We start from the raw sequence: 18,734 nt of genomic DNA, 5'->3' as shown, positions 1-18,734 counted from the left end.
CATTTTGGGAGGCTGAGGTGGGCAAATCACTTGAGGCTAGGAGTTGGGCAACATGGCAAAATCCCATCTCTATTAAAAATACAAAAATTAGCCAGGGGTGGTGGTGCAGACTTGTAATCCCAGCTACTTGGGAGGCTGAGGCATGAGAATCGCTTGAGCCTAGGAGACAGAGGTTGCAGTGAGCCGAGATATTACCACTGTACTCCAGCCTGGGCATCACAGTGAGATGCTGTCTCAAAAATGAAAGAGGAAAAAAAAAGAAAGAAAGAAGAAGAAAGAGAAAGAAAGAAGAAAGAAAAGAAGAAAGTGAAACTCAGAGGATTCAAATAGATTTTTAAAGAGCACATAAATAGTATGAAATAAAACTAAATTTGATTTTCACTGCAGTATACCACTTTTTTATATTGTAACGTTGCTTATGAAACTGCATTTACCTATACAACTGTCTGCTTCCTTGCCTATCCACCAGGATGCTATTACATGAATTTAAGCCAAACAATTATCTGTGACTGAAATACAAGATTTGCTTTCCAGTGTTGCTATTTCTATGTATACTTCATGATGAGTGCTTTGGGGGTTACTTAGGACCTCTGGCATTCAATGTTGAATGACAGATAATGAACAATAGCACTTTGATACGATGATGCAACAAAATAGCACTGGAGGAAATATCATCCAGACAGAGTCACTGGGTTGGGAAAGTCATTTTTACTGTGCACAAGTTCAGAGGGAGGTTACTCTACATTGCTGCTCTTTATAGATGATACTTTTGTTCCATGTCGATCATAAAATGAAGTTTACACAAGATTTAGGAAAAATGATTTATTTTTATAATGCATTCTAGGATATAAAAAATATCTTCCAATGAATGGTCATTTGATCCTCACACGCTGTAAGGTGGAGAGAAGGTGTTATAATACATACGTTTACAGATGAGGAAACACAAAATTATGGGGTTAATATGAATAAGCATCAACTTCCTTCAGCAGTACGTACTATGTTGAATATTAACGTGGTTATATTACACATTGGTGAAGAATGTTGGTTGATCTTGTGGTTGGTGAAGTTGACTTCAAAGCTTGATTCATCATTGTTTATTGTGTAATCTTAAAAAGTTACTAAAACTCTCTTCAGTTTCCTCATCTGTACAATAAATAACAAATATTATTATTATTAATTAGTCATAGAATTGCTAAGATGACCAAGGAAAAAAATTACATGTAAAACACTCAAAATGGTGTTTTGTCATGTGACACTCAGTATGTTCGCTAGTCAACCACAACCTTGAAACAATATAGAAGTAAAAAACCAGACAAAAATATTCCTGGATATCTAGCAATCTGCCAGTTACTCTTTCTCATGTCTTGTTTCTACAGTTTTGACTCTACTGCATTTCACGCCCATTCAATTCAGCAAACATACCCCTGTCAGAGGCTTCTACTCAAAGTAGAAATCTTAAGTCCCACTCTGCTGAGATCTTAAAATATTCTCCCTTGAATACAATGTAAATTCCTTTGGATAGTATTCCATGCACTCAGAAATCATGAGGCAAACTCAAACCTACTCTGTCAAATATACTTAGTATTACTCCTACTGTCTATGCTCCAACCAGCTCAATTAAATGATCTTCTGACGCTACATCTGCTGAAATTACTCTAGGTGGAAATTTCTCCCTGCACTACTATTTGACCATTGTCTCTATCCCTCGAGACCTGCTTAGAAGGTCAGCTATTCACAAAGCCTCTCTTGATCTTCTTAAGAAGATACCTATATTCTTAGGTTTTTGCTACAAGCTTCTTCATGATAAAATAGCATGTCTATTGGATTAACATTTGAATTTATTTTTATCTTCCACGGAAGATGATGGAAGAGGTAACCAGGGTTATGCAATCAGCTTTCCAAGATGGCCAACACAGCACATAATGTTGGCCTTAATTTTCCTTATACAGCTCCTGTGAGCAGCCTGCCTTCTACAAGGCTCTGTAATTGTGTCCCTTCCTGGACTGCCTTCTTCATTTTACCCTCGAAGTACTTAGGAAGAAGCTTGGTAGACAGACTGTGCAAGCTCCAAACAGCCTGGCTCTACTGGTATCGCACTTAGTGGGAAACTGAATAAAGAGTACAAATTTGATAATGCGATATAAAAAGAATGTTTTATTTTAAATAATGTATACATTATGTTTTCTGGTCATTTTTAAGTTTTGTGTCAGTATCTGTGACTATTAAGAGGGCACAAAAACAATTTTTCGAAGAGCAAACCACTATAAAATAGCATGCCTCAGAGGTTGGAAAGATGGCAGAAGGTGGGGACAAAAAAGAACATGTGGGCTGCACAGGAGTTATAGATATAAAGGAGTAGTTTTACTACATGATCACACTGTTTCAGGAATAAGGACATTCTGAAAACCAACCCAAGCCAATACACAAGTCCAAAGCAGGTGGAGTTTATTTTTCCTACCTCTGAGGAACTAGAGGCATGTGAAGAGAGCATTTACCTCTTTAATAATACACAAGAAAGTACAGAACCAGAGGCTATAAGAAAATGATGAGTTTTTATGAGTGTCTGACATCACTCACCTATAATTGTTATTTTTATTACCCTGTTAGATTTATTTTGATGATACAATTCAGTTAGATAAATTTGCAGTACAATTCAAACAAGTTTATTAATAAAATGAATCATGATAATTGTAAATTAACAAAGGGCCTCAGATTTATTTAACAGGATTATTTATAAAAACATTTCTGGCTATTTTAATGATATATTTTTATTTTTCTACTTTATTACACCCTTAAGATGGGCTTGGGAAATATTAATTAAATGCATAGAGATTGATAATTAACTCAAGACCTGTTTCTTTTGTTGGTGAATCTATTTTACAATTTCTCGGCCGGGTCATTTGTGCTAGACTGCGATAGACAGAAACAAATCCATGGAGGAAAAAGCGCACAAAGAAAAATGGCACCGAAGCTAACTCGCCTAATGCAATTAGACAAAACCCTAACTCACTTTTCAAAGCATATTTATATAGAATTCAGAGAATTTTAAAAATGTTGTTTATTTAACTTCCCTTCAGAGGGAATGTGACATGACTCATTTTCATCACAGAGACACACAAATTTCATGAGATGTTATTATTTATTTCACTGACAAAACATCAGTAAATTAATTGCCATCACTTTAATCAAGGTAATAGGAACCAGGGTCATATCTTGTAATTTATTTATTTATTTATTTATTTATTTATTTTTTATTTGGTTGTTACGTTTTTTTGAGACGGAATCTCCCTCTGTGGACCAGGCTGGAGTGCAGTGGCACGAAATCGGCTCACTGCAAGCTCTGCCTCCCGGGTTCACGCCATTCTCCTGCCTCAGCCTCCCGAGTACCTGGGACTACAGGTGCCCCCCACCACGCTCGGATAATTTTTTGTATTTTTTAGCAGAGACGGGGTTTCACCATGTTAGCCAGGATGGTCTCGCTCTCCTGGATCTCCTGACCTCCTGATCCGCCTGCCTCGGCCTCCCAAAGTCGTGGGATTACAGGAGTGAGCCACCACGCCCGGCCGTTGTAATTTATCATGATATTCTGAGGCTGAGGAAAACCCATTCACGGAATTTTTTTTAAAGCTATAAAATTTGAGACCCGAATTAAATTCCTAAGGGAAAAATACAGAAAAACAATGATACAGAAGCTTAAGTGAATATTAAAGTTATGCCAATGGTCTAAGTTACTAAACACTGAGGATCATAACTGATGGAGTCATCAGACTCATGGAAATACTTCTAGAGCAAAAGTAAATGTGAAACAGAAAAACTAGCGTCACCACAATGTGATTTGTTCTCCATTAAATGCCCAAAGACACTGATCGCCAATTATGTGGATAGCCACATTTTAGTTACAAAATCAAATTCGAGTTCGTTATGGCAAATCAAACACAACATATGTCTATTTTGCAAGCTAATGCTTAAAATTGATATGTATATAAAAACAGATACAAAAGAAATCAGATTTCCCAATTAGAACCTTGAAATTAGGGAACTGCAATACATTTGGACAGAAGTTCGAAAATTAATATGGGGCTTCATCGCATTGCATGTGATTATATGCGGCCATGGTTTTGAAAAGTGAATTAAAACTTGAAAAAATAAAATGAAAAACAATAGCTTTATCAAATTAACACAGAGGCTAACTTAATACATTATTTGAAATCATCTTCTTAAATCAGTAAAGCACTTGGGTTGGTAATATTTGAATTCACTTTATCAAAAAATATAATCATTTATTAAAATAACATGACTTAAAAGTCTTGAAACATCTCATTCCTTATCTATGTGTGTCACCACCTTTAGAATGTGGGCCAAAGGTTGCATTCAGGTGATAAGATCTGACATAGCTACTAGTTTTTAATATATTGACAAATCTCTATACTGACTGATCAATAAGCACCACCAGAGCCCTCCAGAGAACATCTCCTAGCTCTGCCGGAGCCCTGCACTCCCAAGTTTCAGCATCTAGAGTGAATGCCAGGAGAAAAGGCGACCTCGAGACACTGCCCAGGCATCGTCATTGTCTTCTTTTATGATTAGTCTGTGTCTGTTCGTTGTTGAGAAATTTTAGAGTTATCACTGAGGAGGCCTGTTCTTCATTTAAAATATATTTGTTTTCCCATGAAGCTGCTGTGTGTTAAATATATGTGAACTATCCATTCTTATTATTATACTTCATTTCGTGTTTTTTTTTTTTTTTAAGTCTCCACGAGTGGATTTCTGGTGAAAATACCTTTTAATCAGGGAATCAGCATTCTGTATATTTAGGAGAAAATGGAGGGGACGGACATTCCGGACAGTTACAGAACAAATTAATTGTAAAGTGTTCACCTATTTCACTATTTTTGTTGCTGTTACAAATAAAAACATCTTGACAGTTATATCATACTTTTGATATTATCATTCAAAGGGAAAGGAGTCCTCTGAAGATTTTTAAATAGAGAAAACAATAGAAAATATGATTAATTCTTTAAAAAAATCTTTGGTGTATTAACTTTGAATTAAAGGGCAAAAAAGGAACCATGGTAAAAAATAAACCGGTCAAGCCAAATAAAAACGGTACATTTTATCATAAGCAATGTGTATAAAACTATGTAGCACAACAATGGAAAATAATCTTTATTTGTCATGTTCAATACCTTTTCTGTATTCCCTAGTTTATCAAATTCATTGAAGTGATTCTGCAGCTTGACATCTTTTCAAGATAGAGTTTTTATAATGGCTATGATAACTCTCTGACTTTTCTATTATAAAATTTTATTTTATTTTCTATTTATTTATTTTTTAACATATATGACATTGAATTCCTAGTAGGGAAGTATAACAGTAATTCATCTATTTAGTTTGCAAAGCCTGCTTGAATTGCAAAGTCCAAATTTTACTAGGCCAGACTGCTCTGCTAGTGGAAGGAGAGTGTTCTTTCAACCTGGAGAATTCAGCAGTTTTGAAAATGTTGGGAAGCATATATACTGATAGTAACTCTTATTTTAAAAATTTATTTTGTCAGATTACACACTGAATATTTTTTAAAAAGCCACTCACCAAATCAAACTTTACAGAGTGTGTATATAACTTAATAACAATAAGATATATTTTGGGATTTTACTTTATGTTAAACACATCATAATCACTGAGCTTTCAGGTGTATTATGTGTGCCTGAGAATAAGAATAATTCATAATGGTGTAGTTTAGTTCTTAAAAGGGCTTGTGATTTTAAAGCAGTTTAAAAAAGAGTTCCCTATTCTAAAAGAAGAAAATATTCCCCTAAACTTCCAGAAGCCAAATATTTTGGGAAGTAAACCTCAATACTGAAGGACATCCTGTACGCTAAAAGGTGGAAAGAGTTGATATAAAATGTGTATTTATGTAAGTCAGTTTTTTAATCACTCTAATGGAAGAAAACATTTCTCTTAACTCAAATTAGGAAATTATTATACATTTTATATATATTTATATAAAAAGTCATAAGTAGCAAGCATATGACATAAAGAAATGGAAGAGTAACAACAGTCTTTGACAATGCATGCTTTTTACAATGTGTCTAACAAAAAGGATATTTTCCCAACTCAAATATCCAGGACTGACATGCAGGGTATTTTCTCAAACTGGCAATTTGGTCATATTGCTGAGTGCTTAATCAAAAACATTTCTACTGTAGAGTATGAATGGTAAAATACCTGACTTCAAAAAGGATTTCTGAAACTCAGTACTTTCTTTGATATAAAACAAAAAGGAAATCAGGGGTATATAGGAAAGACCAAAAAATGAAATTTTTTATTGCAATCTAGTAATTTTACTTGTTACTTTTTCCTGTTATTTAATCAGAACATAATAATAGGTGTGTATAGTCCATAACCTCTAGCTGGTGATTCCATGGTCCACACTGTCACTTTTCACTGTAGCATGTTCAAAATCATTCAGGAACGCACTATTCTCAAGCAGTCTATATAATGAAAACAATGTACATGTAACACAAAGTTCATCTGAATTCGTGTTTTTTTTCCACATATCACACAATGTACAATTATATAACAAAGACATAAAACAACATAGAAACAAAAGTGAAACTGACAATAAAAATAAAGTTGGGATAGTCTTAATCGGGAACTAATTTCTTCTTCAAGTTTCCAGTTAATCTCAAAATGTATTTAAAAACTAAGGAGCACTTGGTGGCCAGCAACCAAATTACGAAATGAACATATCATTGTGCAGCGGGGATGTCTTGCCGAAGGAATAACAAATGTCTGTAATTCTTAAGTTTGGATAAAGGCAGTGGAATGAATTTAGAAATATGTCCACTTTTCACAATTCACTACAGAATTTTCTTTTCAGTCCCCATGTTTGTATAAATAGTTCTTCTCTGAAAATAAAAAACAGTTAAAACATTTTCTCCCAATGAAAAATGCATACAAATACACCAATTTATTAATGCATTCACCTAGTTCAAGAATAGTTGATAGGCTTGAGAAGTTTAGAAGAGATTAGCTGTCAAGCAAATTCAACTGGAGACAAATTAGGCTAATATAGATATAGACAATCAAGAGCAAAAACTAAAGCCATTGTGATACCCGATGACAAAATCGATGTACACAAGGACAACTGGGATTAATGAAACCTTTTGCATTCAAATTTTATAGTATAAAATTTGACACGGCATGCTACATCTAATTTTGATGAGATGAGCTACATATTCATGCAAAAATAAGAGTTTATAAATTGTGTAAGTACCAAAAATATTTAGTGTATGAATTTTGAGTAGAATGTTGCCAAATTACATAAAGTAGTTACCAGTTTTAAATATTAACTTCAGCTACACTGAGACTGAATATTCTATTTTCTTAGTTTGAAAACCTTGGGTTTTTTCTAGTATTTCTTTGGAGAAAGTTCATTAATTTTATTATCTGTACCTTAAAACATGTAAAATTTAGATGATTAATTTGATGTCCTTCTAAATTACAGTTTAGTACAATTCTTGATGGTAAGAATACTAAGATTTGTTTTAAAGGGACGTATCCTGAGAATCATCTCTCCTATAAACACTGAACCCATTGTATTTCTAATCATGAAATGTCATGAAACACGTATCTCAAGAAATAATGGATAAATAGCACATTCCCTAAAAAACTACAAGACAGTTGCAACAAAACAGAATACGACAAAGTAGGAAAAGGAACCAAGGGCATCTGCTTACCTTGAATTTTCTTTTTAGACCCTAGTTGTGTTGTATTCAGATTCATGTTTGCTTAGAGACCCAATGAGGCAGAACCTGGAATGTTACGGCTATTTCATTCAACAAAGTACTATTTGCACAAAAAATATATGTATACAAATATTTACTCAAAAGCATTTTTAAAATTCAGAAAACTGTGGAAATAGACTTATGTCTGCATGCAAAACATATCAAACCAACTAAAGTATTTTAGGTTTTGAGACTATCATGAATGGAGAAAGTATGTCACAATTTATAAAATAAATGGAATGCTAGTAAACATGCAAAACGAAGTATAAGTTGACAAGATTTCAGAATTTAAAATAATTTTTCCTAAATTTAAGTATTTTTCTCAAAAATTTTACTCATTTTAAGGCTAATAATACAACACAGATAATATTGTATTTATAGTTAAAGGAAAATAAATCAAATGTTTCTACTGTTTCTAACAACATTTAAGTGTAAATGATGAATACACTGCACTATCCTATGCAATTTTTAATATAAACATTATGTAATATGTGAAAGACAAGTATTTTTGTGTTCCTACCAAAAATAAATACATTATATTGAAAAATATGTTACCTCAGGATTAAAATTGTTTATCAAGATGGGTGAGCCATCTTGGTAAGGCAATCGTTTTCAAATACCATTTCGTATCAAAATATATAAATACTGATGGGAGCAATGGTCACATGGAAGCAAGTTTGCATTATAAATCTATTATATATCAAAAGCCATAATTTTATAAAATAAATATGTGTACATGTTTAGAAATAAATAACGTATCTTTGGTCTCTGTGTGCATGTGTGTTCACACACATATACATATCCTGCACGTGTATGAGGTTTAGGAGGAATACGGATAGCAGTGAAAAGGAAAAAGAAGAGGGGAACTATTGGAAAACTAGGGTTTAAATCATTAATTAAAGGGAAACTGAAATATGAAGACAAAATAGAAGACAATACTCTGGAAGTATTTCAGTCCTCAGGTTATAGTTGTCATCAAAAAATCTATTGATACTGACCGCTGGACGGCTTTATCGTGTCTGGACAGCCTGTGACTGGTGGTCGGCACCTCTTCGATTTCGTCTATGTCACAGGCATCTGCAGCATCTTGCGAGTAGTTGTGTTTCATGACAAGGATATTTCTTCTGTTCATGGGTGGGATGAGGGGTTTTCCTGGCTGCGTGGGCATCTCTGTCAAGATAGAAGCATCTCTTGTGCTGAGGTTACTGCGGCTGCCTTTAGTGCTGGACAGCTGTGATCCACAGTGATGGTCATGAATGCATTTGGAAGATGACCTCCGCAGTTTATGGTAATTTTCAAAGTCATCTGCCACATCTGCAAAGTCAGCTGTAGCTCCTGTCCCTCTGAGAGTGCATAACTCATAATGAGGAGGTTCAAATACCTCCTGGAAAACTGTCTGGTCAAAGTCTGATTTCCTTTGGACATACTTTTTACGAGGCTGTTTGATCTGTACGATGACAGAGATGATAATGAGGATGATCACGATGCAGGAAGTCACGCCAATGACAGTCCCACTGGTGTTGGTCAGCTGGTCCAGCAGGCTAGTTTTCCTCTTCTCTATGGGTTGGAGAGAGTGAAAACAACAAACGGACAAAACGAGAAGCAACACGGCAAAATTTAATATTATAGTCAAAATGTGCATTAAAACTTAAATAAAGCAGGCTGAGCACAGAATTTTGACAGGCTTGTAGTAGCTTAAGAAAATATTTAAAAATAAATACAAGGTCTCGTTTTTCACAAGAAAACCACTGAGCAGCCTTAAAAATAGCCCTCCCTCCCCATTGCCCAGCATCTCAGCCTGTCTCTTATACACATCTAGATGTGTACACACACAGACACTAATACAAACACACACACAGACACTAACACAAACACACACACTATCCTCTACTATTCTATCTATCTATCTATCTGTCTGTCTATCTATCTATCTATCTATCTATCGTAGCTTAGGAAAATATTTAAAAATAAATACAAGGTCTCGTTTTTCACAAGAAAACTACTGAGCAGCCTTAAAAATGGCCCTCCCTCCCCATTGCCCAGCATCTCAGCTTAAAATACACACACACAGACACTAATACAAACACACACACAGACACTAACACAAACACACACACTCTCTATCCTCTACTACTCTATCTATCTATCTATCTATCTATCTATCTATCTATCTATCTATCTATCTATCTATCGTAGCTTAGGAAAGTATTTAAAAATAAATACAAGGTCTCATTTTTCACAAAAAATACACTGACCAGTCTTAAAAATAGCCCCCCTCCCCATTGTCCAGCATCTCAGCTTACAACACACACACACACACACCCCTATCTATAAAGTAACAATAATATTCTGATACCACAGAAAAATTCAATTCAATCTGAAGACACACACGTATGGAATGATGGCATGGACTCTTTCCCAAACGAAATAATCACAACTGTTAGAAAATTATTTTAAAAACTCAACCAATCAAAGCCTGGTTTAATGAAACTCCAGAAATTGTCCTAATGGTGTACATCAAGTGGAGAGGTATTTATATAAACCAGTCTACTAAGTGTCCTTAGGAACAGTGAGAGTCTGTGGCATTTGAGCCATGACTTGCTTCCTTCACTCTTGATTCACCATGATGGGAGCCCTCCTCAGGCAGGTGTGGAAAAGAACGCAGGGCACCCTCTCCCTGCAGCTCCCAGTTAAGTGAGTTATGGCATCTCCTTAGGAGGGGAAAGCTACCAGCATTTCTCAACCAGGTCCATGTTGGACATGCTTCTTTTCTGGCCTGAGTGGCTGAGATGTCTGGGGCTCCCGAGGTTCCTCCTCTGAGCCTCAACTTGGAGGTCAGGAGCTCAACACAAGGTGTCTCCAGTGGAGAATGCCAGGCCTGGATCATGCTTACCCAATTTTGCTGACACAGGAGAGCTGCCTGGAGTGGCAAGTTGACAACACCACATGTTAGCAACCTCACCCAAGTACTCTGTGCATAAAGAGACCTGCGCCACTGTTCCTGTCCCCATCCAGAGCACTGGTGGAGAAGTTGTGCCCAGAAAGAGAGCAGGGCCACAAGTACAGAAAGGATTATAGCTTCCCCTAAATAAAGTTAGTTTATTTGAAATGGTGTGTGGAGAAACTCAAGCCTAATGATAATTTCAAAAACTATGGAGATTTTGTGATATGCACAGGCTTCTAGACATTCTAAGGTTTGTCTTATTGCTCTAAAGACACTAACTGCCTCTTAGTGTTTTAAGAGGGCCTGGTTGATACTTGGATGGGAGACCACCTGGGAATATCTGGCGCTTTATGCACTTAAGAGGCAGTATGCAATTAAGAGACCGTTAGTGTCTTAAGAGCAATAACACGAACCTTGGGACATCGATAAGTTTAACAGAACAAGTTAAGAGAATAACAGCTAACGAGAGTCCTCCTGGGTTATAACAACTCACAAAAGCAAGACTCAAGGACTACCTTTGCAATTAATTAAATTTAATTGACCAGACTGTTGAACAGTTTATGATCTTGGGCACTGTCGAAAGCAGTAGAGCAATCAGTCTACAATCGGTGGAGACTAACAACTGGCTGCAATACAAACAGAGTTGATAGCTAAATAGAGAGAACAGGAAATGAGAGAGGCACAGAGAGCCCTGCTAAAACCGTGCTGCCCAAGGCTGCTAGTGCGAAGCCCAAGGCAGTGGCCTCTGCGGGGCAGCATCAGAGGCTTCACTAAAATGGTCTGGCCAAGTCTCCATTTAGAAACAAACAAGAAAACTACAAGTCCTGGGAGGAAGGAGTTAGTATTCAGAGATGCTACTAACATGTGATTTTCAACACAATGGTGTAAGGCATGTAAAGAAACAGTAAAGCGAAGTGTATATACAGGAAAAAAGAAAAAGCAGGCAACAAAAGGACCCTTTGGGGAGCCAGATATCAGAGTTGACAAAGATTTCAAAGCAGCTATAATCAGTATGTCTGAGGAACTAAAGCAAACTAAGATTGAAGAAGCTCAAGAAAATGAGGACAATGCTCATCAAATAGAGAATATTAATAAAGACATATAAATCATACAAAAAGGGAAGGTCTGGAATTGAACAGTGCAATTACTAACATGATAATTTCCTGAAGCCTCAACAGTACATTTCAGCTGGAAAAAGAAAGTATCAGCTAACTTTATAAAGACAGAGGCATGAGAATAGTGCAATAGGAATATGAGTTTCAAAACAAGAAGGCAGAAAAATAACAGCCTCAGGAGAAAAAAAAAGTGTGGCAAATCAACAAGCACACTAACATAATGTAATGGGTGTATAAGAAACAAAGGAGAGATGGAAAGTAACAGGAAAAAGAACAACAACAAAAAACCTAGAGGAGTTAAAACTTCCCAAACTTAATTAGAAAACCCACATCCAAGTTCAACAAACTTCAAATAGGATAAATGCAGAGATCCACGCAAAGACATATGACTATGAAAACATTAAAAAAAAATAAAACATCTTGAAAGCAATAGAGAAAGAAAACCTCATCACAGAAAGGAGCCTCCATCAAATTAACAGCTGGGTCATCATCAGTGGAGGCCAGAAGGCAACATGATGACACATGCAGTGCTGCAAGCAACAGCAACACAAAACAAAACCAAACAACAACAACAACAAAACCTCAACAGAAACCTGTCAACCAAAAACCCATTATCCAGCAAACCTACCTTCACAAATGAAAGACATTGTAAGACCAGCAAAAATGAAGATAATTCAATGATAAAAGAGCTTCCTTAAAATAAATATTGAAGACAGTTCATGTTGAAAACAAGTGAGTTCAGACAGTAACTCAAATCCACACGAAAAAATTGAACAGATAATAAACAGGTAAGTAAATAAGGTCTATAACAGTGATTATGTAAATAATTGCAAAGGATAGTAGAGTGGCATATTTCTTCTGCAGTCTTCACTTAACTTTTTAAAAAAGCAATGTTCTATGTATATAATCATAATGCTGAACTATAACTTACATAAAAGCAATATATTTGGTGACAATACAGTGTAAAAAAGGTGGGAGCTAAAATGTTATTGGGTAAGGAAATGACACCAGGGTAACGCATATCTAGAAAAACAAATGAAGAGAACCAGAAATAGTACATCAGAAGGATTATATAAAAAGTTACACTAATATACTTGCTGTCCTTTCTTCTCCCAACCACTTTAAAAGACATACAGTTATATAAAGTAATAATTAGTGCAATGTCTTGTTGGGTTTGTAATGTTTAAAATGTAATATGTACAAATATAATTAGAACGTTTAAAAATGTAATATGTACAAATATAATTGGAAAGGGAAGAGAGAATATAGGAAGAACATTTCTATGTCTCACTATAATTTAGTATAATCTAAAATACATTCTGGGAAGCTAAGTTGTATGTTTTAAGTCCTAAAGCAACTAAGAAAGGAAAAAAATGCATTAAAAACTCTAAAATAATTAAAATGTTGCACTAGAATACACTAACTTAATGCAGCAGAAGAAAGCAATAAAAGAAGGAAAAGAAAAAAAATAAATGAGACATTTAGAAACAAAACGTATAATGGAATACATGAAGTCCAACTATATCAATGACAGTACTAAATGTGAATGGATTAAACAACCCAATGAAAAGGCAAAGATTCTCAGACTGGATAAAAAATAAGATACAAATATAGACTGTCTACAAAAGAAACACTTTATATTCAAACATTCAGACAGACTGAAAGTAAAAACGTGGAAAAGGAGAATGGAAACCAAACCATAAGAAAGATGTAGTGGCTATACTAATGTCAGACAAAATATAACTCAAGACAAAAAAACTGTACTAAACTCTAGAAGATTGTTTCGTAGTGATAAAAGGGTGATGAGGAAGATATAACAATTACACACATACATGAGGTTAGCAACCAAGCTTCAAATTACATGAGAGAAAATTTTACAGAAGTGAAGAGAGAAGTAGATAATTCAACTATGATAGCTGAAGAATTTAACACCCACTTACAATAATGGACAAAACACAGCAGAAAATCAAAGGCAAACAGAAGACTTGAACAATGCTGTAAGCCTACCAGACATAACAGGCATCTATACAACATTTCACTCAACAACAGCAAATAGGTATTCTTTTCAAGGGCACATGGGACAAACTTTAGGCTACACAACATTCTTGCCATCGGCGTAACCTCCATAAATTAGAAATGACTGCAATTATAAAAAGTTTTTCTCCTATCACAAGAGAATGAATTAAAGGTTAAACGAATCATTTTTCTTTCTGAAAAAAAAAAATATGGACTTTCATAATGCACATCCATTCACATGTGTTGATTGCCATCTCATGTGAAATATTTCTTACATACATGGGACCACATTTACATAGGCCAAACAAAGCCAATGGTGACTACGAATTATTAACAGGTCTGCAGTAAGATCACTTAGAAAGTAAATTTCTGGCCAGGCGCGGTGGCTCACGCCTGTAATCCCAACACTTTGGGAGGCTGAGGCGGGTGGATCACGAGGTCAGGAGATCGAGACCATCCTGGCTAACACGGTGAAACCATGTCTCTACCAAAAATGCAAAAAATTAGCCGGGCATGGTGGCGGGCACCTGTAGTCCCAGCTACTCGGGAGGCTGAGGCAGCAGAATGGCATGAACCCGGGAGGCAGAGCTTGCAGTGAGCCCAGATGACGCCACTGCACTCCAGCCTGGGTGACAGAGCCAGACTCCGTCAAAAAAATAAATAATTAAATAAATTTCTAATCCATTCAAAAGTAGACAGGAAAGTAATCAACAGCAAAAGTGTTGATAGTGTAACCGCCTTTCCTACTGACTGTATGAAGCAATGAATACTGTGGTATTACTTCTTTACTTCTATGAACAGAAGGCATTTCGTAGATAATACTGGACTTCAAGCATGAAAGAGTTATTTGCCTATCTTCTTTTGTCAATTGTTTAATACTGGATCTCAGTAAAATACTTTATATGGCAGTTTCATCGTTTCATCTTAACTAAAACATGCAACATCCGTAATCCAGCCAAGGATCCCTGTTTACATAAACAAGCCTTTGTGTATAGACAAGGGAAGGAGGCAAGGGCATTGGGAGCTATGTTCATGGGAAAGGAAGAAAAGCATTTTCGTAGCAAAACTGAAGTGAAGTAGCTGGAAATAATTGAAAGTACAAATGCTAGTTCAATATATTTTATCTCTTGAGTACGTACACAAAGTCCAATCAAGACAAACTAGAATGAATGACAGGTGTGGCCACAAGCAGACGGTATCACACATGATAGGAAAGTAGTGTGCTCCCCTGAAAGCTCCCGTTTTCAGAGCTCTGCAGGGTCTAATGAGGTGATGTCTTTAATTAGAATTCAAGTGCTAAGGACAGTCCACTGTGCACTAATGAATAACGAAACATCTGGACACGGTATGAGTAAAGGCTAAGAAAAATGCTTACAAATCGATTGTAAGACATGCAGTGCTCATAAAAGGCACTATATACTCTTATTTTAAAGACTGTCTGACTGATATATATATATATATCTATCTATATATAGATAGATAGATAGATATATATATATATATATAAAAAAACTTCTACCCCACTCCACAGGGAGGAAATTTTTTCAGATTTCAGGGACTAATCATTACCTTTACAGTGATTTTCATCCCAAGGATACACACAGTTCTGGAGTCCATTGCAGACCAAAGTGTTATTAATACACATGTTACTATGGCAGAAGAATGTATTGCCTTCACAAGGAGCTAAAAACAAGACGAACAAGACAAAGGAAGAAAGTTATAACTGACATTCAGTGGTAAATCACTCATATTACAAATCCAAAAATAAAAAGATTAGAAGAATTTACCACGAACTGAGATAAATGATCTGTCATGAGATGTTCAGAAATGGTGCCGTAATGTTAATTATTTCTTGTGTTACTAACAGTGCTGGCAATCCTCTAGAGAGGCTCAGCTTATAAAAACGCCATAGGGTATTTTCCATCATTAAAATGAAGTACATTATCCACATTTTTTTAAGTAGGCATATTTATTTAGCAAACCTGAAGCATCTACCATGTGCATAAATTATACTTTATACTAAATTAAGAATGTATAAATCTAGTTTTACTGTGCAAAAACACCTAATAGAAATTTTTAAATAATTTTGAAAAATATATACTTACCAAGTACTAATGAATAAAATATACTAAAGCAAACCCTGTAACATTACTTAAGAATATGAAAGAAACAAAATGACATGGAAATTCAGAATCATGAACAAATTAATCCTGAACAACACGAAACATATATTATGCTTATTACATTTAATATACATGGTGATAAAATTAGCTTACTATGCACGTATTTTATACACTCTAGTGATTCGATATACAATGATCATTATCTCCAGATTACAATGCACACTGAAGGGACTGGGAGGTAAAAATGAACTTCAAGCAGGTACAAAATACGGCTAAATAATGATGAGAAAACAGGAGTTGAATATAGCAATGTAAAATGTTAGATATGATTTCAACATGAGGAAAAATACATTTATTTCATTATTAGAGTGACAGAATATTTTAAGTGTGCTCAGTCTTTACAGTAATATTGCATTGTGGATGTTTGCTTACAGAAAGTGCTTTTAAAAGCTAACTTTTGATTTTACCTTTGTATTCACTCCACGTATCAGACAAAATGCAATTTTAGTGTTTCTTTTTTCAATAAAGGCTCTACAATCCTTTTAAGGACAGGCATTCTAGCAAAATCTATTGCACACAAAACACATTAATTTCCAATGATTAATAAATGAAGATACATTAATGATCAGTACTATTGAGACACTGAAGTCATGTTATAATGAGCTTTTCACTTTCAAAACTGCATATTACGTAAGTTTTAGAGTTAGCTTCTTTACTACGTTTGCTACGCTAATCACAACTGTCAAAACAATATTTTGCAATTTAATATACATAAGGCAACTTACTATATTTTAATACTCCCAGAAATCCTTAAAAAACAAAACAAAACAAAACAAAACCACTCAAATTCTGAAAACCAAAAGCAAGGCAAAGAAATAGCTAATTCAAGCAATGGGATTCTTCCTGGTTCTTCATCCCCTACCTCCTCCCACAACCCAAAACAGTTACCTCTCTATTCATTTTGACTTCATGTTCCCGGTTAAAGAGTAAAAAGCATGTAACAGTAATTTTGGAAAATGAAAATTAGAGTAGAAAATAGGTAGTAGTCATTTTGTAAAATAAAGTATCAGGCTTAACACTTTATTTTGCTAATGATGTGTTAAGTACTGCTCTGTATAAATCTTTCATAATGTAAAATTTAACAATTCAGTGTATTATTGTAAAGACCTGCTCTTTAGTAAGCAACTAAATTTGAATTTCTGTAGCCGACTATAATGGCTTCTGCAGAATTGATAAGTTCTGTTAATTACATAGTCAATGTTGTCAAAATCTGTACACAGTGTATAAAGGTGGTTTTGGAAAATTTTATATTAGAATGGCTGCAAACTGCTTTTGTAAAAATGAGTAGAATACTTATTATCTAACAAATTGTAGTATACATTTTGAAAGAATACCCATCAAGTAAGAAATACCTTTAAAAATTACATATTTACTGACCTATTAGTTGGAAAAATTATTATAATAATTATTAAATAGGATGGGTTAGTTTAAAAATTTAAACATACAAATAAAAATAACATTGCATTCTGGTAATCGAGTGAAGTGCATTAGTATGTTGGTAAGGGCACTGAAATTTGAATTCCAAATAATCCAAATGGGATTGTGTTTGTTTCTGCTGCTTAGTAGTTGTGAAACTTTCAATGTTCCAGGATCAGTTATTAAATATTAGTGGTGTTACCGAGAATGCAATAGGTAATCCAGGAATGTCAATAAATCACATTTTAACATGCTTTTACGCATTAAATAATTAAGCAAATATGCCAGTTAATTGGGAGTTAGCCTCTCTTTTGTTTGTGGTGTATTTTTTTCTTTTCTTTTCTTTTCTTTTTTGTTATCCTAGGTATTTCTCCATGTATTTTCTTCCTTACTTTTGCTAATAGTTACAGAATTGCTGTGCAATGAAAAATAAAAACAAGTAAGCAAATCCTGATACGGTTAAGAAGCAATGTAGAGGCTGGGCATGGTGGCTCACGCCTGTAACCCCAGCACTTACTGACGCTGAATATTTCTCTCAGCAATGCATAAATGCAATGATGCATTAAAGACTCTCATTTCTCTCCTGGTTAAGAACTACAATAGCACCAATAGACCAAATCAAACCTACATTCTCATTGCTCTTTCAAAGACTTGTGTGCACTCGGTCCACCAATACGTGTAGCCCCTTGCTCCCAGCACACTCCTGACACATCCGGCACCATGTCCACACAGCACTCCCTCCGTTTACCTGCCCCAGATACCCCTTCTCCACTCTGCCATCCAAATCACATCAGAACCCTATGATCTATAGTCTTAAAATATTATTCCAGTCTATCAGAAAATTTAGCTGTTCCTTAAGTCCTATTTCACATGTAATTTTTAAAAGTTTTAAGAGTGTATTTTATCACCTTTTTTGTATATATTTGAGGCTTGTGACCATGCTTTTTTTTTTTAAATTAACGTTTATGTTTAATCTCTCATAATGGCTTAAGTTGTAGTAAATAATAGATGTTTGTAGTAAATAATAGATGTTTTAACTGATTAATATTACTTAGCAAAAGGTAAACTCTGACTGGGCTGCATACCTTAGTATATTCCAGAGAGCAGAAGACTCTAACAAATGTGTTTATTGGTTGAGAACTAATCTTCAAGGCCACGGTCTTCCAATCAAGGCCAACGTCTTCCAGTCAAGGCCACAGTCTTCCAGTCAAGGCCACGGTCTTCCAGTCAAGGCCACGGTCTTCCAGTCAAGGCCACAGTCTTCCAGTCAAGG

General features: G+C 35.1%; 1 protein-coding gene across 1 annotated transcript in view; it reads right to left on the bottom strand.

Annotated features, from left to right (window-relative positions):
• Window positions 1–6,133: 6,133 nt before the first annotated feature.
• The window catches only part of NETO1 (neuropilin (NRP) and tolloid (TLL)-like 1), a 119,431-nt gene continuing 106,830 nt past the window's right edge, over window positions 6,134–18,734 (bottom strand). The window contains exons 8-11 of the mRNA XM_011975898.1: window positions 15,432–15,545; window positions 8,786–9,344; window positions 7,740–7,814; window positions 6,134–6,908 (exon numbers count right to left, since the gene is read on the bottom strand). Coding sequence (XP_011831288.1) covers window positions 7,754–7,814; window positions 8,786–9,344; window positions 15,432–15,545 — 734 coding nt within the window. The 3' untranslated portion in view covers window positions 6,134–6,908; window positions 7,740–7,753. The remainder of the gene's footprint in view (window positions 6,909–7,739; window positions 7,815–8,785; window positions 9,345–15,431; window positions 15,546–18,734) is intronic.

Source organism: Mandrillus leucophaeus, unplaced genomic scaffold (assembly GCF_000951045.1).
Source record: "Mandrillus leucophaeus isolate KB7577 unplaced genomic scaffold, Mleu.le_1.0 Scaffold16, whole genome shotgun sequence".
In the NCBI taxonomy this organism is placed as follows: domain Eukaryota; kingdom Metazoa; phylum Chordata; class Mammalia; order Primates; family Cercopithecidae; genus Mandrillus; species Mandrillus leucophaeus.
This window is presented reverse-complemented; position numbering and strand designations above follow the sequence as displayed.